Genomic DNA, 21,390 nt, shown 5'->3' on the forward strand with positions numbered 1-21,390 from the left:
TTATTTGTTGATCTTAAAACCCTGTTTACCGATAATTACAATGTTTAGCATATGATAACAGCAATTTCATAAAGATATCATGTTTTTAGCTTCGTTTCTTATCCAACCTGATGTTATTATCTGCTTACCACCTCGATTTGCATTCCTAACGTATGGTTGTAAGACAAACTAAATTAAAGTTAAACTTAAAAAAAGAAACTGCAAATTTCAGCAATGTTTTGTATTTATTTCGTATATAATGATGTGGCTTAAGTCTCAAAGTGAGTATATAAATATCAACTTTGAAGCGCTATACTCAAGTTCATTCTCTATGAAATTCTTTAGTTTATTATATGATGTTGTACCTGCAATCTTTTTTTCTGTTCTTCCTTAACTTTTAAGTTGAGCTTCCCTTTTTTTCCAGCTTTAGCCTTGACATAAATTTGCTGCGTCTGCTCCTAAAAAAGTGCGCAATTCTGCAGAGTTTGCAGAGGCTTCTCTCGGTTTTTAATGTTTTTTGTGGCTGTGCATTTCTGGGTGTGATTTATGGCGACTGCTTGGTAAATTATGCACAAAAAGCAGTCTGTATGCGCGTCACGTTACCTGCAGAATCGCAGGACATATAATTTGGGCAATTATGTAGCGATGGCAGAGGAAGAGTTATAAAATATATCTACATAATGTTAAGTGAGATGCTGCAGCTAAAAAGTGGGCGAAGAAAGAGAAATATGAGCCATTGAACTCGCTTCCAGCTTTGCTATAAATAGAGATAGATTTGTGGTGAAATAAGTCCTCAGGGAGCTGTTTGTTTGCTATGGCTGTCAACTCGTATATATATTTATTCTTTATAATGAACTTGATCGCTTATCGGACACTTGCCCCCGAGGCAATAACAAACAAAGCGCCTCCGATGTGAAGTGATGTCAACGAGCGTTGTAAACAATTTATAGTTTACAATACACAAAACAGCGTCAGAGTTTGTTGATCTTGAGGAAGATTCGTTGTATCAAAGGCCAAACAGGAAACGAACTGAAACGTGAGACGAAAAAAAAAGCATTAAAATGACTGAGTCATGGCAAAAGAAACAGGAGTGAATATCGTAGAATGGAGATGAAGATGGAGATGGAGCAGGTCAGGGTCAGGGGACAGACGCGTATTGTGGTTAAACAGTTTTGGAGGCAAAAGCAGCGTGCGGCATATTTTCCACGCTTGAAATTGGGTCAAGTGCTGGGTTGCCAAGCAAAACTCCTCTGCTTCTTTTGCTCTGATCAATGCGACGACGTCGACGAATTGAAGTCAAGGTATTTCTTCGGTATACTCTGTAGTAGCTGCTACTCGGTTTGGAGTGAAGGTTTTTCCTCAACTCTTTGCGTTGTTGTTGTACTCTATTTAGAGCGTCAATATTTGGACCTGGGCGTCGCCAAACAGTCGAAACAATTTCAACGCCAATGCTGGACTGACCTTAGCTAACACTACGACGACGACGACGACGCAGCTGCTGAAGGCAACGGCTAGCGAGCAGCGAACTGAACCTCGCTGATCTTTTGGGTTGGGCTTTGAACTTGAAACAAGCCAGCAAACAAACAAACAGAGACTGCTGAGACGGACTGACAAAGAGTTAAATAAACGACCAAACAAATTGGAAAACCGAACAGCGACAACACTTAGAAGTTCGACAGTCGCCCGCATACAAATACAAATACAACTCAAGATACAGATACAGATACAGATACAAATCACGGTCCACATATCCAAAACCAGTTTTCCTTCGACGAAACGCATATTTGTACTTATATTGTGTGTATTAATTGTGTGAAACACCGTTAGACGTGAATAAACTACAACCACTTCCGATCTTCCGATTTCGATCTCCGATATTTCAATATTCAAATAAAATAGTGCCCTCTCGCTCTCGCTCTCGCTTGATCATATTTATCTTCCTCGATTCCGTTTTCATATCCAACGCCCAATGACATCTCAACTCGAACTCGAAGTCGATGTCGAAGTCAAATGCAGACCTCAGTGTGGGGCCAAACTCATCTGTGCGACTTCCTCAAGCAATTAATCACGCATTAAATCGAATCAAAAAAACGAAAGCTGTCTGCACAAGATCACCAGCATTAATATCGAGCAATTATCGTCTATGAAAATGATTGTGGATCACTCTAAATATGCCATTAGCAGTTGATTGATTACAGATCACATCTAATGAGTGCTGTAAAATTAGAGCGTATTTATCGGCTTGAAAATGAAAATTGTGGAGGTTGATTACCATATTTTATAAGCCGACAATTTGTGATGCTTAAACATTTGAAATATTTGTTTCATTATTTTATTTCATTAACAAAGACTTTAGTTGCTTAAAAATATAAAGAATATTTCATTAAAAATATATTAAAATATACAAAACTAAATAGGAAAATATATGAAAATTTAAATTTAAATTAAAAATTGAAAAAAAAATGCTAATAAAACACGTATAAAAACATACCGAAAAAAATTATGTCAAGTTTATATAAAAATTAACAAAAATAATAAAAAATTAAAAATACCTAAATTTAGTAAGAAAAATATATAAAAATCTATAAGAGTTTGAACTTAAATTGAAAATTTCAAAAAATGTCAATCAAAAATGTACAATATGAATATTTATAAAGAATAAACTTTATTTAACAAAATTATGTCAAGTTTATGCAAATTTAACAAAAATAAATAAGAAAACAAATTTAAAAATGTAATATATAATACTATTATCTTATATTATATTATTATATGGTAATTTTAATTTAAATTCAAAATGTCAAAAATTGCTATTAAAAATTGTACATAAAGAATGTTTATAAATGAGAAACTTTATTATAACAATAGTAAAATAAAAAAATGTAATATAAAATATATGATATAATTCTACATATATGATAATTTAAATTTATGTAAGTTCATAATTTCAACAGCTGCTAATAATAAATGTACGCAAATAATATTATATTTATTTCATAAAGCAAACTTATTAAACAAATTAGTGATAAAATTTCAAAAAATTTAATACTTATTCCAAAATTACTTATGTTTGAAGTTTAAATAATTTGAACACTCTAACAAACACAAAAACATTTTACCCTTGATCTTGTGATATCACAATCGACGCTTATTAAAGCGATTATAACATAACATAAACGATCATAACGATGCTTAGCAACTATTTAAAATGCCATTATTGAATGAACGACGTACAGTCGCAGACACGATACGATAATGCTACTCCGAAAATGTTAAAGCGTCAAACCTTGAACTTCAAAGTAAATAAAATAAATTGAAACTTAATTTCGATTTTTAAAAGAATGAATTAATATTGTTTGATAATAGTGATCTTCAATGTATAGTGATTAGAATAGAAAGAACTTTTCTATATATCCCAAAAGAGATCTTGAAATGGCAAACATACATTCATAACATAATTCTCCCTGAGCCAGTTTTTGTCAGAAGCATTCAATGCACGTCCGCACGCACACACTGTCACACTGTTCGACGATCTGTCTGGCGCAGAATGGTCAAAGCTCACACACACACACACACACTCAAAGAGAAAAACTCACCTATACTAAGAGAGTAAGCGACTGACAAATATCTGTCTGTGTACGAGAGTATAACAACAGCTTTAGTCGTACAGCCTTGATCTTGGCAATATGATAACCCTAACCTTGAGCAACGTTGTTTTATTTGATTTTTTTTTGTTGTCTACGTGTGTGTGCTTTTTTTGGTGTGTATATTTTAATGTCTTTTTATTTCGCTCTCGTCGCGTTTATTAGAATTTGCTTTACACACACACACACACGAGCAAAAAAAAAATTGAACATTTACTTTGGCTCGTCTGCGTTTTCAATTAAGGTGCGTTTGCCACCTACCACCTCAGTTTCCCTCTCTGTCACTATTGCTATCTCCCTCACTTTAACGTGCAAGTGATGCCGAAAACTAGTACGCTAATCAGCCAAAGATGTTGACGCAGCAACTGTTGTGGAGACTGGAGAGTGGAGAGCAGAGAGCAGAGCGCAGCGGAGAGACAACGTCAGAGCATCAAGATAAGAGCAATTTGCTGTGTCTCGTCTCTGACTTCCGCTTGACTTCGGTTTTGACTTTGGCTTTGCTTTTGGTTTTGCTTTTGGTTTCAGTTTTAGCTGCGGCTTTGGAAACTGAAAAACTGACGAAACTGAAAAATTGAAACTAGTCGCACGAGTCTGATACGTCCAAGTTCAGGTCATTAATTAAAAGCACGAGCCCCCACGGTTGATTATATGTATATACAAATACAAGCATACATATGCTTGCTATGTATCGCTGTATGTGTGTGTGTGTGTGTGTTTGTTTTTTTATTTGATTTGTTTTCAAATGAGCGTCAGAGGCGCCGCTGTCGTTTATGATAAATCAGCCTCTGCTGGGGTCTTGAGGGCGTATCGCTAATGGGAAATCTCAAGTTCGAATTAACATTGTTTACTAGTATTAATAACGTTATTTAGCTGATCACTTTCAACCAGTAGCCGTTAATAATGATTATTTACATATATCTTCTTAGAAATAATGAATTATTTTGTGTGATCTCATTTTTTAAATGTAATTGCATTTTACTTAAATGAAGAAGAAATTGTTGAAAATTATTTTAACAATAATATCTATTTTGTATAATAATTTCAAATAAAATAAAATAGTTTTTTCAAATAATCAAAAAGTGAAAAAATTGTTATAATTTGATAGATGAATGATTTAGTTTTAGATATTTTTTAAAATAAAATAAAGTTTAATGTATTAAAGTAATTTAAGTGACGTTTTTAAGATTTTCAGAAAAAGTTTTAAATAAAAAACTATCAAGAAATTTTATAGTTTCTGAAATATTTAAATTTTTTAACATATAAATATTTATAATTATAATTATAGTTAGTTCGATTTGTACAGCTGTTAGAAAATAGACTTTTTTTTAAAATTCGAAAAATCTAATTCTATTTAAAGTGTTTACAAGTAAGTTCGACCTTAATAGCATTATTATACCGCTATTTTTAGAGTGTAATTTATAGTGTCTACAATTCTTTTGTCCCACAATGTTTGCAGAGTATTTGGGTTGCAATCTCTTTTCGATTTATAGCTTTTCACCCCACGTCCTTGACCATAAACTCGCAATCATTTCATTGTTGTCGCTTCTATGGAATTGCTGCAGTGTATGTGTATGTGTGTGTGTGTGTGTGTCTGGCTCTGTGTTTGAGAGCGTGTGTGTTTGTGTCTGTTTTCTTTCGAAAGCTGTTTCGACTGCTGCAGCTTTTTATTTGCCAAATTATCGCTTATTATTCAGTGCGGCTTTTGTTGAGAGTTTAATTTGTTAATTAGATAAATAGAAATGTTATTTATGGGATCTGTGCTTTACTCCCCCCTCCCTTACTCTTTTTGAACTTAGCCTTGAACGTATGCAAACGCATGCTGGGTACTTTTTTTTTGGTTGGCAGCGCTGCTTTGCTTACGTCTAGCAAAAGTAAATCAAGACGACCATAAAATATACCCCGAAAATAAGCGTTAAAATTCTAAATAAACAAAAGCAAAAGCGGCGACAAAAGCAAAACAAATGCAAAATTTGAGTACACACCAAAAAAAATTACAAAAAAAATATATGTATATAAATAAAATAAATAAATTTATATATAGTATATATTAAAAATTCCATTGCTTTATTCTGATTTCAATGCACTTTTTGTTGTTGTGCTTTTATAAGCAAGCGCTGCTGCAGGCAAGCCAGGAGAGAGCAAGAGAGATAGAGATAGAGGGAACGAACGAAAGAGCGTATCAAATAATAATAACAGCAGCAGCAGCAGCAAGAGCGACAACAACAACGACAACAGCAAACACAACATGTCCAGACAATAACAAAACAAAGCGGCGCGTCCTTGAAATGCGACAGGGCCGCTAAACTCAAACGGCGACGATGGCGGCGACGTCGACGCAAATAACTCAGAACAACAACAACAACTACAACAACACTGCACTGTTGGATCAGGCTGAGCGGGGGCAAAAGAAAGAGCGAAAGAGAGCCAGGGCTGGACGAAAGGCATTTCGTTGTATGACGTATTACAGACCGATGATGAGTAACTGTTGCTACACACTGACACACACACACACACATGCAAGCTGATGCAAATGCTTGACGGCGACATCGCAAAAATAAAAACGCTAATTTGTAATTTAATTTGCATGCATATCGACTGATGGTATGTCGAATTGTCGTCGATATATTTATCGGAAATCGACTTGATGCGGTACATTTCCATTACTCTCTGGAAAAGGGTACAATTGTCAATCGTTGGTACTTTTTATTAATGGTACATTTGCATATTGACATTTTATGCAAATGGTACATTTTATGTGGTACATTTTCAACACAATAGGAAAGAGTACAGTTTGAGTTAAAAGGTAAGCCTAGTATATTCTCGTATTTTATACAAATTAGGAAGGTTTAATTCTATCACTTTAGTACAATTTCGTTTAGTTATTACAATCATATGTAAATGGTACATTCTCCAAAATTGCTGAGACAAAAATATATGTTCATGTATAACGCGTTTTAACGGGGTATGCGAAAGTCATTCATTGCTTATGCTGTTATTCGTCAAGCCCGCACTTGATATTACATTTGTATATGTAAATGCTGTTGTTGTTATTGTTGTTGTCACGATTTCAATTTGGGCAAAGTGCAAGAAATTGCAAATATGGCGAGGTTCAAGGACTGAGCATGCACTTCAAAATGTACAAGCGGGAGGAGGGAGGAGGGAGGAGGTGGCGAGTGAAGAAAGAAAATGAATGCATTAATTGTGGATGTCGTCGTAACTGGGGCGTTTCCACAATCGAGTACGAATAACAACACCTTTCACATGCCCTGATTCTCCAGGGTCAGGGCGTTTTCTTTTATTGAGTTCTACTTGCTAATTTGCCGCTCCATTTAATTCCTGATGCAATGCAATTTCAATGCCAGCCGATGCATCATAAATCACAACTACGCATTTCAAAAGCCCCCCAAAAACAAGTGGAAAATAAGTTGGCAGTTTATGTTCGAAATCTCACGATTCGGCGTTTTTCATGCGTCGACATTTTGATTTGTAGCTCGTTAAAATCTAATGAACATTTCCACAAATTTCATTCGACACGTGGACGACGCCGCCGCCATTTGATTAATTCACTTTATGCTCGGTTGCTAGGCAAATATCGACATCGACATCAACATCGACATCAATATCCACATTGGAATCGAGATCGACATGGAGATCGGGTTGTCGATGGATCTTGGCGTGCGCCGTCTACATATGAGCAAACCCGAAACTGGCAGCAAAACAGGAATGAATATTGCTCACATGAAAACAACAAACAAACACACTCACGCCAGCAACAACAATTTTTGAAAACAGCACATCAAAAAAAAAGTAACAAAACAGCAATATTAATAAACAATAATTGCTCAAGGTCAAGATATGAATTTCGCTTAGAACAAAACAAATACGAAATAACAAAAACAATAAAACAAACAAGTCGTCATCGTACAGCCTCGATTGATCGACTTTAAAATACCCTGTGCGAATTAGTTTACACATTAAATTTAGCTAACTATTCATAAGGTTTTCAACGCTTGACGTTGATAACGAATAAAATAAGAGTATGCAACTTTTTTTATGAAAAAAACTTATCTAAAGTTACTCAATACAAAACAAGAAAAATCACACTACTATAAAATTTTATTACTTTTAGAATTTTTACAGCTTAAGTCAGCAATAACAACCCAAAACACGTTTCACAAAAATTTGATAATAATTTTTTATTTTAATTATGTACTACTAAATCAATTCTTAAATTTAACTAACCATGTTGAGTTCAAATATTAATTTAAAATATTTAATATTTAATAATGCTTCATCCCTACTTTTTATTTTAGATATTTTTAAATATGTTTGAAGCAAACTCGATTTAATACAAACTATTGTTCACTAATTAACTGTTTAAACCCCCTTAAGCATACTTATTTGCAAGGTATTCAGACAACAGGTGATTGGCAAGAATTCGCATTGGGAATACTTTGTATTTAAGTGCAACAACTCTGAAGGGGGGCTTGGCAGGAGGCAATCCACACATTGAATACTCGTATTCGTGTTATGAAATTAAACGAGCGACAGACAGGTGTGAAATTTAGTGGGTATATTAAATAGCAAAGAAGCAATTTTGATTCAAATCAAACTCACTATCATTTGGATTTGGTAGACCACAATGAAAGTGAATCTTTCGGAAGTCGAAAAAACAAGCGATTAAATAGAATACTAGAATTGATTAAGTGTGCTTTGTTTAGAATTTATGCCAAATACTGGTATATTTAAATGTGAGACAAGCAAGTGTAGCAAAAATCGGTTGAAAATTTACATAACATAACACATACTATATGCAAACTGAGACAGTCAGTCAGACTGACATCAATTTCAGTTAATCTGATGAAAATGATGTCACTGGATTCGTCTGACGAGGGGGAATTTTGCTGTCTCAGCTCCGCAGTCATCAATCCCGATGACAACTACAACTGCGCATTGGGTTAATGCATAGTAAAAACTATTTTTGAAAACTATCAAATAAACACATGCACACATGCAAGCGACACACACATACACAGCATTGCTGCTTAAGCACACACATATAGCGCACCCACTTCATCTTATGCTCTGTCCAAGACACATCTCTACACTATACTCCCACTTCTGTCTACAACCCAACAACACTGTTGCTCTTGTTTTCATTGTTGCTGTGAGAGTAATAGTTTTACTCTATCCCACTTCTTCCTAGTTCTACTATGTTGTTGTTGTTTTCATTGTTGCTGTGAGAGTAATAGTATTGCTCTCTCCCACTTCTTCCTAGTTCTACAATGTTGTTGTTGGCGCTGTTCTCGTAGGCTTTGTTTTTATGTCCGCGGCCGTTATTTGATCGCCGCGTTCAGAAGCTTGACAAAGACAAGGACGCAACAACAGCACACTCAACTGCGAGTCAGAAGGAGACAAAGTATTCAACGAAGATGAAGATGAAGATGACGATGAAATCTAACGAAGCCCGCTTGGCCCAAGGTCAGCGGCGGCAGAGTTTGTGTGTCTCTTTGCTCGCGTGTGAGCATTTGAATAATTAAGTGCGAAATAAATTAATTCGAGTAGAACTTTTTAGCATGCGAGTCGCCATATTTAGTAGTTGTATTTTGGCGATATTGAATATTTGCGTGATGGCCACAGAGTGAATGAGCCTACAGAGATTCAATGAATTAACGCAAATAAACAATCAAAGAAATACTATAATACACATTATAGTGTGAAGTGCCAAGTTCCTTCCGCAGCAGCCACTTTGATTGTGCAAACTACAAATTTTAATATATATACCAGTATGCATAAGATTTATTTGAAAGGTTTCTTTCATATTCGAGAATTGCGTATACGTAATATGCTCTAAACAGACACTAAAAATAATGTTTTTGTTTTCTAAATATAAGAAAAATTCACATATTTAGAACCAAATGAATCATTTTATTCTGATTGCATGAATCATATTTAATATAGTTCGTAGTTTATGATTTTATTAGTTTTTTATAGTAATCAACTTTAAGTAATGTTTAAAAATATTCATTATATAAATGATTATTTATGAGTTTTTTATTGTTTCCTTAAAATATAAATAAATCTCAAGTGTAGTAAATAAGAAATCTAACAATTATATTAAATTTGTATTATTTTTTATTTTGCTCAAACTAAATAATATTAAATGAAGGTTAATGTATTTTTATTAAAGATAATACATGTATTAATTTAATAAATGTATTAATTTTTTGTTTCTTAGTGAATTTTAAATAATAAATATTGAGCATTTTGTACATTTCAGATTTAATTACTGAGCCACTGAGCATTTATGTAGATTGCTGTCGAAAAGAAGTTGAATGTTAACTGAAATTGAAACTGACTTTTCAGCTTGTTCGCGATGTGGAATGCAACAAGCTAGCAATGCCCAGCAAAGGAGAGAGCGAGACAGAAAGAGAAGGGGAGGGAGAAAGAAAGAGAGGGGGCAACTCATTTTTGCCCAGGCCGCTGTTGCCGTGAAAGTTGCGGCCCGTGAAAGTGAAAATGAAAATTGTTCGCTGCTGTTGTTGTTGCCACAGACGTCGACGGCGACGTCGCTGCCAGTGTTGCTGCCGCTGCCAGTTAACATGAAAACCCACTGACATCAATTTTGAGTAATTGATAGACAGCAAAGAGAGAAGAAAGAGGAGATGTGAGGGGGGGCAGTGAGTGATGTTAGATGTTGCTATGGGAAATGTGAGAGCGATGCGATGGCGCAGAAAATGGGCAAAATTTATAGGTTATTTTAACAACTGTCGTCGCATTTGGTTGCAGCAATTAAATTAGTTATTAATTACATGTATTATTTGCATTTATTGCCATAACAACAATACGCAAATTAAAGGGGCAGCGTGACCTTGAGACAGCATATCGCAGCAAAAACAAAAGCGCAAACACAATGAAACAACGAAGTGAAATGAGTCAGAAATGTATGTTAAAAATGTATTAGCAACTGGTTTGCTTAGCAAAAAGGTAATTATTATAAATTATATTGTTCAATTTAAACAAGTTGCAAAATGGAAGCATCCGTTTCAAGTGTTTAAATGCAAACAATATTTTTCGGCTTTGCAAATTCCATTAGAAGAAGAAGACCGACAACAACAACAACAACTGTAATTGTAATTGTGCTTATGTATGCAACTGCAGCACGCTGCCGCCAGGTGTCGCTAGTGTGCCATTTGCTGACATTTGCTGAACTCTGTGTTTTTGTTATCATGCGGCGACAGAGTGCAAGTGCATTTCGAGCCGGCGTGCAGTGCTCAATATTGTGATAAAAACGAAACAGAAAACTGCCGGCAGAAGCAAAACGATGGTAAGAGCAGCGAAGAAGAGCGTGCGAACGTAAAGCTTTCGCAAAAGAGAGGTGAATGTTAAGAGAGCGCAAGCGAAAGAGCTGTGGTGAATTCACTATTTGGTTGCACATAAGAGCAACGCAAAGACCGTTATAAAGCTCTCGCATAACAAGCGCGTGTTTTCTTGTAAGAGAAATGAAAACATGACTTTGGCTAACTTGAAGACATTGTAAATATGCTCTGCAAGTAATACCACATTTTTATGTGGATTGCCATTAAAGTTTACGTGCAAGTCAAATTATAAATGTTTTTAATGCAAATAATTGTTTTCCTATTACATACATATGTATGTCATTAACTGTACCGCGTTGAACAACTACAACGCCGACGACGGCGACGCAACGTTTACGTCGACAGCGCAGCGAGTGCAAGCTCGACCTTGACCGTGAAATTTAAATTTAGAAGCGACAGCCGGCTACGACGTAAAAAAATGACAAAAAGCTTCTTGCCTTTCTTTGTGTAAGTGAACAATGGCTGTGGTATAAGCACACAAAAACACACTCACACGCTTTCATATGACGAAATAATTGGAACTTTCTTAGTGCTTTTTTACATTTCAAATTCGGCGGCGCAAGACCTTCAATTTCGATAGGCAGTTGAAATCTATCGATATGTATTATGGAAAACAGCTGACTGCTGTATGTAAACAGCGCTCTTTGCCAGCTTACAGTGTGCTCCTCAGTAAATGACAACTAAATGCGTAGAAATTAGGAATCTCTTTTTAGCATAATAAATAACACTTATCTGCATAATGCTTCATTGTTTGCAAAAAATCATTGGATAAAATCTATAAACATGTCGTATACAATAAAAATCGATTTTAAAATACAATGTTAAAAACATCGAAAATCGATAACACTTATCAGTTAGTTGGTGGGACTTGAAGTCCAGTACCAAAAATATTTAATTTAAACGAGCAAGTATTTAAGTGTGTTGTGGCCAAATAAAAAGATTTTTCACCTAAATTTTAAATCTAGACAACGAAGCTATAAGAGTGATAAAAGTGTAGAGCTTAAGTCAGTTTTAGCGAGAAACATAAAGTTGGTCAAGAAGGCACGTGGAGCACATTTGTTTGTTAAACGTTTAACAACAACAAAAACATGCTGGAGGAAAAACTAAGTGCATATTATTTGTGCAACTTCAATGATGCAGTGCAGCTGGAGGGTAAGTAAAAGGAATACTTCAGTAGTATCATATAAATGTAATTTTTCTTCACAGATTTGCCGGCTGACGAACGTCTTCGCCAGCTGTGGACAAAGGAGGAGCTGTGGACGGTGGAGGAGCTGGAAAGCATTGTAAAGCGTTGGCAGCAGGGGGAGAAACAGGAAGATCTCCGACAGCAACTCAATGATTTCCTACAGCTGACATTTGCCTTTGTGCAGAACAATTTCACGGGACCCTTCGATAAACTCGCATCCTGCACAGAAATGCTGTCCAACTTAAAGTTGGAACATTCTGCAGCGCTGGAGCAGCTCAAGGCGAGCGGCGAGGAGCCTAATCCTAATGTGAAAACAGCGCAATTGCTGCTCATAGCAAAAGAGTTGCTAGATGCTTTGATTGCCGCAAATCCCACAGTCAAAGTAAGAAGCTGGTAATTATTTCACATGAACTATGCTAACTTCTACTTCTTCTTTAGCTGCTCAGCTGGTGGCGTCTGCGCTTGATCTGCCTACATCAGCACATCCTCGACGATTTGGCGGATTCGTTGTATCAGCAGTTTAAATTGGTTGCCACTGATCTTCGCGAGAATTTGGCGGCTTTTGGCTCAGTGGAGCTGCAGGGTTTGCTGCTGCTCGAACTGGCCAATGGCTACTTGCAGTTTCATCGCTCAGACTTGTCAAGTCAGACGCTCGATGAAGTGTGTGCTCAACTGCAAGTGGAGTTGAAGGTGGAAGGTTTGCTGGGCTTACGGACGAAGCATCAACAGAAGGCGTTGCCACAACTCTGCCTCAAAGTGACGCAGCAAGGTGGTGAAGAGCAGCGTTTGCCAGCCGCCAAGCTGAGCAATGCGGATACCAAGTTGCCACAACTGTTGTTGCTGGAGGATGACACAAGGCGAGAGCGCATACTCTTTGTAGAGCCGCAGGATAACGAGGTGATGACGTTGCCCAGTGTGCTGCAGGCGCTAGTGTTGGCCAAGGTGTAGGTGGCAAGTTTGTGAAGTATTAAGTGCATCCAATTAATTTTCAACTACTTACAGTAAGCAACTGAAACGTTCGCAGCCCAAGGATCGCCTTGCAGACGAGCAACTGGAGCCGTATACACAAACCTTGCTGTATCAGGAACATGGTCCGTTGCAAGTGCGTCAAGCGGCGCTGCTCTTAAACTGCCACCAGGAATCGGGACAGCGTCGCACAGTCGAGCGCAGCTGGAAGCAATGCGAAGAGTGCGTCAAGCTGCTGGACAACACAACGCACTCGTTGCGATCGCGGCTTTCATTTGGCTTCGCTGCAAGTCTGCAGCCCAAATGGCGGGTGCAGCTGCAGCTGGTGGATCTGCTACGTTCGCTGGGCATGACCAAGTCGGCGCTGGACATTTGCCTGCAGATACACGCCTGGCAGCAGGTCATCGAGTGCTACACGAGTCTGGAGCTGCGTCACAAGGCTGCCGAGATTATACGCCAACAGCTGGAGAAGGCTCCGACAGCTTTGTTGTATTGTCTGCTTGGCGATGCCATCGATGATCCGCAGTGCTATGAGCAGGCTTGGCTGCACTCCAAGCAGACGAGTGGCAAGGCGCAAGCGTATTGGGGCAACTTCTTCTATCGCAGCGCCAACTATGCGGAGGCAATTGGTCACTACGAGACATCGCTGGAGATCAATTCACTGCAGGAAGGAATACTCTTGCGCTGTGGCTATTGTGCCATACAGCTGGAACGCTGGGAACTGGCTGTGAAGTGTTATTTGGCCTACACACATCTCGAACCGAATGGATTCGAGTCGTGGAATAATCTGGCCAAGGCGCTAATTAAACTGGGCGACAAGCAACGTGCTCATCGTCTGCTCGGTGAGGCGTTGAAGTGCAACTACAACAACTGGAAGGTCTGGGAGAACTATATGCTCGTCTCGGTGGACACCAGTCACTGGGAGGATGCGATGCGTGCGTATCAACGTCTTGGCGAGCTCAAGCAACACTATCTGGATGAGGAGGTGCTGACTCGCATTGTTTACGGCATTGCCAGACAAATGCAATCGGATGCAGCTTCCCAGGCAGCGGCCAATTCATTGCAGCGTCGCATTGCTCAGCTGCTGGGTCAGCAGTGTGTGCAACATGGCAACGAGCCGATGGTCTGGGAACTGGCTGCTTTGGTGGCTGTGACGCCGGTGAAGAAAGCCGAACGTTTGGTTAAATCATATCGCGCTTACACAGCTAAAGAGGTGTCCTGGGAAACGAAGTCAGCGCATGCCAAGAAAGCGTTGGCACTCTGTCTTGAGGCTGCCGAGTTGTCGCTGGCGGCGATCAAGGAACACGCCGTAGATGAGAGCGATGTGCTGATAACATCGCAACTGAGTTCGAGTCGTCTAGCGGCCACATCGTGTCTGAATGCCTTGAAACGTGCCAGTTTGGTTGAGGTGCCCAAGGAGCAGCAGGCGCAAATGGATGAGCTAGAGCAGCAGCTGGCGGAGGTGACCAAGATTCTGCAGCAGCGCATGCAGCGCACGTAATTGCAAATTACAAATTCCATGCTGTGCGGTGTATTTAATATAATAAATTGTAATAACTATTTGTATAAAGCAACGCTTGACTGACTAAATATGAAGAGCTAGAGCTGGCTGAGATTTGGACACAGCTCAGCTGTTAGGATTAGGATTACTATACAAGACGATGTTTCTACTATACTTATTTTCAAGGCCAAGTTTAGAGCGTGTTCAGCTTTGTGGTGATCAGCACACGCACGCTTTGATCGAATGCGCCCGCCACAGCCAATCCCAGCTTATCCGGATGCCAATCAAAGCTGTGCACAGGCTGCGAACTTAGTGTGACAGCGCTGACCATCTGCAGCTTGCCAGCAACGCCCTCCTTGGCACCATCGCTGTTCTCTATGACGCGACGATCGGGGTAGTCGTACTTCCAGAGACGTATGGAGCCAGTGCCGCTGCCCGTCAAGAAGACATCACGATTCTGGGGCAGATGACGCACCGTCCAAACGGTTGCCTTTGGTCCTTGGATAATACCATTGGAGCCCACGCTGCGTCCCGCATTGCGTTCTTCCGTCCAGCTAAAGCCTTTTGTAGGATGCTGAGTGCGCATATCGAAGACCAGCAGACCGCCTTCCAAGGTGGTCACTGCCATTTTATTCATGATAATGTCGCGGCGATCAAACTCCAGGCCACAGACGCCATTCTTCAGGGTCGTCTCCCAGCGCACGGCCAGCGCTCGCAGATCGAACAGCTTGAGATCACCATTATCATAGCCGGCAGCCACAATGCGCTCCTGTTCGTTGTAGGTGTTGCCAAAGGCGACGGCCCAGCAGTCGCGTCGTGTGCTGGCGGAGTTGTTGATGCCATCGCCCATTTGCGGTGGCGGTGAGATGTCCACCACGGGCTCTTGACCCTGGCGTATGTCCCACACCCTGACGGCACCATCGCGACTGCCGGTCACAATCTCTGGTGCTCCACAGTCCAGCTGTGTGCCTCCAATGGCATCGATGCAGTTGATGATGCCGGTGTGCGCCTTCACATTGTACACAGCCATGTCTGGACGTTCCAGATCGCTATAAGATTGCATCAAGCTTAGTTAAAAGAAATAATAAGAGATCCAATTGGAAACTTACAGCACTTGGAGACGTCCCTCGAAGTCACCGACAGCCAAGTGACGATTGCGCATCGAGGAGGCGCCAAAGGTGCCGCATTTGAAGGCCGACTTCTTCGTTACACTCTTCACCTTCTCCAGCTTCTCCTGGTTTAGCTCGTAAATATCCAAGATGCCCTGACTGTTCGGTTTGGATCCGAGAACCACGAACTTGGCCGAAAGTGGAATCCATTTGGTGTCATAGACCGTGTAGTTAACGGCCTCGTGCAGATGCTCAATCATCTGGGGTTTGTCCATGTTGCCGGCGTACTTTCGAGCAGATTGTAACTTTATACAATGTTTAGTTGACAATTATATCATGGGAGAATTCAAAAACAAGTTGTTGGTTTGAAATAAACATCGTTGTTTGTTGCTGCTGGCAACCAGCGTGACCGCAATTTGTATTTTTGAAAAATATACCGAAAAATATTTCACGAGCACAGGGTTGCATTCTGGTTGATATATCGGTAGTTCATAGATTGTATCGAACATGAATTGGATGCCGTAACAAGGCAAAAGTATACAAAGAAATCCAATTTCATTAAATAAAAAGCTATTAAAATGCTGCGCCAGCTGTTGAATCCCATGTCAGTGAGTGCTGTCAAAACAGGCAGCAATGACTTTGCCCTGGAGTTCGTGCGCTGGCGTCGCAAGCCCCGCTGGTTGCCGGTGGCCAAGAGCAAAGTGTTCCGCGTGCCTGAGCGCAAAAAGCAGACGGAAGAGGAGCGCATCGAGCTGATGAGACTGCATAACCAATACAAGTGTGTTTATTACCTACCCAGTTAATTGGGATAACCAACTAATTTGTTTTCCAAACTAGAACCCAGTTGCGTTCGGTGCGACAATATTTGCGTGAGGAAGTTATTCGGCATCAGGAGACATCAACTGCAGATCACATTGTGCTCACACCCGAACAGGAAGAGGCCGAGTTCCAACGCTGCTTGGAAGTTAATGCCGATTGGAATGCTAAGATTGCAGGCGAACGCGAAGTGCGCCTGGCCAAGGAGCGCGATGAGAAGGTTGCCTATGTCCAGGAGCGATTGGAAGCGGGCAAGCTGCGAGAGGAGGAGCGACGAGAGCGTGCTGATGAACGCATACGCTTTGAAATTGAGCAATCCAAAACGTTTGTTACACGCGCCAATCTGGATGAGGCAATTGAGGCGGCTTTGGCCAATCCCGTGGATCACAACTTTGCCATCGACTTGGCGGGCAATCTCTACAGGGGGCGAGGCACGCAGTCACTGAACAATTGAGCATTAGGTATTTCGTTGTTTGTTACAATTAAACAGAGCATTTTCTTCTCGCAAAAAAACATCTTTTAATAATTTACAATATCGCATCCTTAAACTAAAAGCTGTCAAAGATCTCTAAGCTATGTGGCCGCTGGCGTTGGCTGTCGTTTTCGCTCTTCTCGAGCCTGCTGCTCAAAGAGGTGCTCCCAGTCGGGTGTGGCCTTGAGCTTCGCTTGAATGTGACCCAGATTAATCATATCGCCGCTGCGCTGCTCGCGATTGCAGCTGATGGACATAAGTTCCTAAAGCAAGCAAATAAAAGGCATTAAACAAACTGTGTGGCAGCAAAAGAAGTATTGAACTTGCCTGTAGAAAACCCGACTCCAGACCCAGATCCAGATCGAACAGCGTGTCGCCCAGCAGCAGTTTGACGCGTCCCGATCGATACCGCAGTATCTTGCCAATCTGTCCCTCCTCCAGCTGCTGCAGCACACTCGGCTTGGGTCCATTTGCTGCTGTTGATGTGGCGGGCATGGGACTATTGGCTTGTTCCGTTGACGTACTTGCATCAGCTGGCGCTTTGGCAGGGGGCGCGTCATCTGCATCGTCGGCTACGCAGGGTAACACATTGGGCAGCTGCATGACAAAGAGCTGCGGCGACTGTGTCGTGGATAGAAACGCATCAATGCTACGTGGATAGCGTCCATATTGCGCGGGTGTTTCATGTACGAAGAGACTTTCTAGCTGCTGAGGTAAAGCTAGAAGACAGATTTAGTTTAAAAGACTTGGCAAAGAGTTTGATGAACTTGTTAATCTTACCTGCGGCATCAGTATTTGTGCTGGGAATGCTTTGAGGTTCTTGCTTGACGACTTGTTTCTCACTGAGCCATAGACCTATAAAAGGAAAGTAATTAAAAATGAAAGTTAATTTCTGCATTAAGCAAATACACAAATTATAGCACGTGTTGCAACTAGTGCTTATTAAAAACACGTACCAGTTGTAGTACTTAAACATAGTTTGAACGGACTAAGCAAACTTATTAAAAAGTAAACTCGACTTGCCTTCCTTAAGCATAATGGGTTTGTAATTCAACTCAGTCTTGTCACCGCCCATTTCATCATCACTGGCCGATTCAACGTCGTCATCGCTGATCAGATCCTGCACACGCTGATCGGCAGTCCTCTCATCCTTGCCCATGGTACGCTTACGCGACACAGTCACTTCATCGCCACCACGTGCATACGACCCGCCGCCTCCACTCGAAGGTTTGCGGAGATGCACTGCACCCGCTCCCTCGGAGAAGACGCCTGTAGTCTGTATAAGCGAGGAGTTGCCAGTGCCGCCAGCGCCACGCCCACGTGCTGCACCAGTAGCTCCGCGTGCACCTCGCCCGCGACCACGAGACTGGGTGAAATCCTTGGAAGTCTTTACATTCCTGCAGAGATTTTACGTTTCATTTTGACTTGAATGAAAGCTGTTGTTGGCTGCTTACGTATTCTTGTTGCGCACTGCATTCAAGTTGGGCGCAAATACTTTGCGACTGGTACCTCTTCCTCCCAGCGTCAAATCCCTCGCTGGCGTTAACCGTGTCATTCCATTTGACTTTTTACTTCCCTCCGACGTCGCATTGTTATTGTTGTTGTTGGCAACAGGCGGCGCTGTTGTCGACAGTCGTTTAGCTGGTAACGCTGCTTCCGGCTTGCTGCTGCCCTTTTCACTGTCGTTGGCCATCTCCGACCAAAGCAGTCAATAAATTGTAAAAATCGCTAAATTATTATTTGTTTACAAAATTGAATATCTCGAGGAATTCCTATATTGCTTTGAGGTTATTTACAGACTGACCGCAAGTTCGATTTTCAAATATACTTCTTAAACTCGAAAATAAATATACCAACTGAATATGTACTCACTTGGTAACACTTTATTTACGTTCTCTGTACTTTGTGAAATGCAAATTTTTGTTTTCCCCTATTTCATTAGAATTAGACATGGTCTATAATAATTATTGTTCTACTATTTGTTTACTTCAAGTTAATCTGTCTTTATATAATATTATTTAATATCCTACGTTAGCTGTGAAACCGAATTACGATAAATGATTTACAGAATTCGATAGTTTTTGTATCGATATCAATGTTTTTGTAGCAGCCCTGGAAGTAACCACTTTCGCGCATTAAAAATTCGTAATGCCGGTTCGCTAAATAAAATTTATTAATTAATCGTGTTAGTGCTATTATTTTGTGAGTGTGTGTGTATTTTGTTGTATTTGTGTATTTCTATAAGTTTATGTGCATAAGGTTTGCCATAATTGCATAAGTGGCTGTTGCAAATATTTTGCACTCCAATAGAATTTAACGAAGTGCATCGTTTTAACGGCTTTTAACATATTATTTGTTCGTAAGCGTCGCGTGAATTTAATCTATTTGGATCGCGCTCTTGAGTTCATTGTACAACGTTGTGACTGTAATAATAAATGATAGTTTGTTATCATACACAAAGCTTGTTTTGTGTTTGACACAAGTGTTGGTCACAGACAACAAAAGAGCGAGAGAGAGAGTGAGCGAGCGAGCGAGCGCGGAAGCAAGAGAGAACGAGATTAAGCACAAATATTTCGTATGCTCACGCAGTGCGCTTGTATTAAAGTTAATGGAAATGTATTTTACAATAATAAACAATAATTTAGACATTAAACGTGATTACAACAAGTTGTGTATTAAGTGATATGCATACTCGCAGTTGGGGGTGCTCAATTTAAAGCGCCAAAGCTTCCGTGAATTTCACAATCGCGCGCCACATTTTGTTGCGATATTGGTCAGTGTTTCGACGCTACTTGCCGCCGTCGGACGTGTAGGAATAGAATACCGAAATGGATCAACAGGTGGAACAGAAATTAAGCGTTAAATCGGCGAACTTTGATGCCGCTTACATTGAAAAAGCATTGGCGCAAGCCTATAGCAGCGAGAGCTTGCGAGTGGAAAGTTTCGATAGCCAGGCCATTAGCCAAAGTGGTGAGAACTTTTGCAGCGTCATCTATCGGGTGAAAGTTGCATATCGCAAGAGTCCCAATGCGCCCCTGGTGCATGGTAGCTACATAGTGAAGGACTTGATACCCTTCATGGCTGAGTTGGGTTCCAATGAGAAATTAATGTTCGAACAGCTGCTGCCTGCGATGGATCAAGTCTTGGCTAAAGCGACGCTGCAGCATGACAAAAAAGCTGAGTGCTAAGTGAGTAGCTGGCGACTTTTTAACGAGATTTTAAAATATTTATTTACTGTTTTTTAGTTGCTTGTTTGTGGAACGCTCGAAAGGCAAAGAAATATATTTGCTGGAAGATTTGGGCGCTTTGAACTATTCCTCTTTGAATACTTTGGCATTTAAGGGATTATCTGTAGAGGATGCTCGCATATGTCTCTTCAAGTTGGCTCAGTTCCATGCCTCCTCAATGGTGTTATTGCAAGAGCAACCTGCGCTGGCCGCTAAATTGGCCCCTTCACACTATGCCAAGGGAGTAAATGATGGATTCTCCCAAGTGCTCGTCTTGGACGGCGTAGAATTTGGCGCTGAGATAATAAAAGATTTTCCGGGCATGTCCGAAATTGCACAAAAGATGAAAGCACAAATAGCGTCGGAGTATTCAAGGCGAATAATAGATGTGGTTGATCCCAAGAATTGCGACTTTAAAGTTATTGCACATGGCGATATCTGGCTCAATAATTTAATGATTAATCGGGATACGAAAAATGCAGTTATTGTAAGTTTTGAATTGTTTCAAATAACTAGATGAATTTTGTTATTCATAATGAAGTTTTTCAGGTTGATTTCCAAAACTGTTTTGTGGGCAGTCCGGCTGTGGATCTTCATTTCTTGTTCTACACCAGTTTGCAGCTTGAACTTTTGCTGAACGAGCAACAGAGTTTGCTGCAATACTATTTAGATTCACTTTGCCAAACCTTAAAGGATTGCAACTATCAAGGATCATTCCCAACATTTGCTCTGCTCGAACAGGAAATGAAACGTTGTTTGTTCTATGGATATTATGCTGCTGTTTGTGAACTTCCCATTTGTTGTGCCTCCAAAGAGGCAGCTTCCGATTTCACTGCCCACACTTTTGCCAATAACGAGGCAATGCTTGCAAAACGTCATCAACTCTTTGCCAGCGAGCGAGTGCGTGAAACGCTGAAGGCAACCTTGCCTCAATTTGAGGAGCAGGGTATTCTAGAACCGTTGTGAGTGAGAGGTAAATTGTATACTATACTATACTTTAATGGATTGTTACTATTTGCAAATTAAACTAATTTAACTGCTGAGCGTGTTGACTATTTGATGGTGGCATAACATTTTCACTATCACTCACCATTCACACCTCATGCACATT

General features: G+C 40.2%; 5 protein-coding genes across 7 annotated transcripts in view; 3 read left to right on the plus strand and 2 right to left on the minus strand.

Moving 5' to 3' along the window:
• Positions 1-11,846: 11,846 nt before the first annotated feature.
• Positions 11,847-14,655, plus strand: LOC133840648 (tetratricopeptide repeat protein 27). The gene is made up of 4 exons (XM_062272595.1): positions 11,847-12,154; positions 12,209-12,570; positions 12,627-13,132; positions 13,191-14,655. Exons 1-4 carry the CDS (start codon positions 12,091-12,093, stop codon positions 14,653-14,655), a joined length of 2,397 nt encoding a protein of 798 aa, XP_062128579.1. The 5' UTR covers positions 11,847-12,090.
• Positions 14,656-14,669: 14 nt separating this feature from the next.
• Positions 14,670-16,164, minus strand: LOC133840650 (dynein axonemal assembly factor 10). Its single transcript, XM_062272598.1, has 2 exons — positions 15,765-16,164; positions 14,670-15,704 (listed from the first exon to the last, which is right to left on the minus strand). The coding sequence occupies exons 1-2, from the start codon at positions 16,037-16,039 to the stop codon at positions 14,849-14,851; spliced, it is 1,131 nt and encodes a 376-aa protein (XP_062128582.1). The 5' UTR covers positions 16,040-16,164; the 3' UTR covers positions 14,670-14,848.
• Positions 16,165-16,251: 87 nt separating this feature from the next.
• Positions 16,252-17,093, plus strand: LOC133840651 (small ribosomal subunit protein mS26). Its single transcript, XM_062272599.1, has 2 exons — positions 16,252-16,542; positions 16,602-17,093. The coding sequence occupies exons 1-2, from the start codon at positions 16,343-16,345 to the stop codon at positions 17,032-17,034; spliced, it is 633 nt and encodes a 210-aa protein (XP_062128583.1). The 5' UTR covers positions 16,252-16,342; the 3' UTR covers positions 17,035-17,093.
• LOC133840649 (DNA-directed RNA polymerase III subunit RPC4) lies at positions 17,075-18,865 on the minus strand. Its single transcript, XM_062272596.1, has 5 exons — positions 18,507-18,865; positions 18,076-18,449; positions 17,833-17,907; positions 17,380-17,771; positions 17,075-17,315 (listed from the first exon to the last, which is right to left on the minus strand). Exons 1-5 carry the CDS (start codon positions 18,743-18,745, stop codon positions 17,154-17,156), a joined length of 1,242 nt encoding a protein of 413 aa, XP_062128580.1. The 5' UTR covers positions 18,746-18,865; the 3' UTR covers positions 17,075-17,153.
• Positions 18,866-19,714: 849 nt separating this feature from the next.
• The window catches only part of LOC133841217 (uncharacterized), a 40,051-nt gene continuing 38,375 nt past the window's right edge, over positions 19,715-21,390 (plus strand). The window contains exons 1-3 of one of the 3 annotated variants that reach the window (XM_062273570.1): positions 19,715-20,229; positions 20,288-20,766; positions 20,829-21,252. In XM_062273570.1, the coding sequence (XP_062129554.1) occupies positions 19,881-20,229; positions 20,288-20,766; positions 20,829-21,245 (1,245 nt within the window). In that variant the 5' untranslated portion in view covers positions 19,715-19,880 and the 3' untranslated portion in view covers positions 21,246-21,252. Of the gene's footprint in view, positions 20,241-20,287; positions 20,767-20,828; positions 21,323-21,390 lie in introns of those variants that run through there. The other 2 variants (XM_062273569.1, XM_062273571.1) reach the window with 2 other exon arrangements.

This window comes from Drosophila sulfurigaster, chromosome 3 (genome assembly GCF_023558435.1).
Source record: "Drosophila sulfurigaster albostrigata strain 15112-1811.04 chromosome 3, ASM2355843v2, whole genome shotgun sequence".
Classification (NCBI taxonomy): Eukaryota; Metazoa; Arthropoda; class Insecta; order Diptera; family Drosophilidae; genus Drosophila; species Drosophila sulfurigaster.

Coding starts and splice junctions, on each gene's coding strand:
- LOC133840648 (XM_062272595.1), top strand. CDS start 12,091: ATGCTGGAGGAAAAACTAAGTGCATATTATTTGTGCAACTTCAATGAT. Junction 12,155..12,208: donor TGATGCAGTGCAGCTGGAGG/GTAAGTAAAAGG, acceptor TTTTCTTCACAG/ATTTGCCGGCTGACGAACGT. Junction 12,571..12,626: donor CCGCAAATCCCACAGTCAAA/GTAAGAAGCTGG, acceptor CTTCTTCTTTAG/CTGCTCAGCTGGTGGCGTCT.
- LOC133840650 (XM_062272598.1), bottom strand. CDS start 16,039: ATGGACAAACCCCAGATGATTGAGCATCTGCACGAGGCCGTTAACTAC. Junction 15,705..15,764: donor GAGGGACGTCTCCAAGTGCT/GTAAGTTTCCAA, acceptor GCAATCTTATAG/CGATCTGGAACGTCCAGACA.
- LOC133840651 (XM_062272599.1), top strand. CDS start 16,343: ATGCTGCGCCAGCTGTTGAATCCCATGTCAGTGAGTGCTGTCAAAACA. Junction 16,543..16,601: donor AGACTGCATAACCAATACAA/GTGTGTTTATTA, acceptor TTTCCAAACTAG/AACCCAGTTGCGTTCGGTGC.
- LOC133840649 (XM_062272596.1), bottom strand. CDS start 18,745: ATGGCCAACGACAGTGAAAAGGGCAGCAGCAAGCCGGAAGCAGCGTTA. Junction 17,908..18,075: donor ACCCATTATGCTTAAGGAAG/GCAAGTCGAGTT, acceptor TTCCTTTTATAG/GTCTATGGCTCAGTGAGAAA. Junction 17,316..17,379: donor TGGAGTCGGGTTTTCTACAG/GCAAGTTCAATA, acceptor TGCTTGCTTTAG/GAACTTATGTCCATCAGCTG.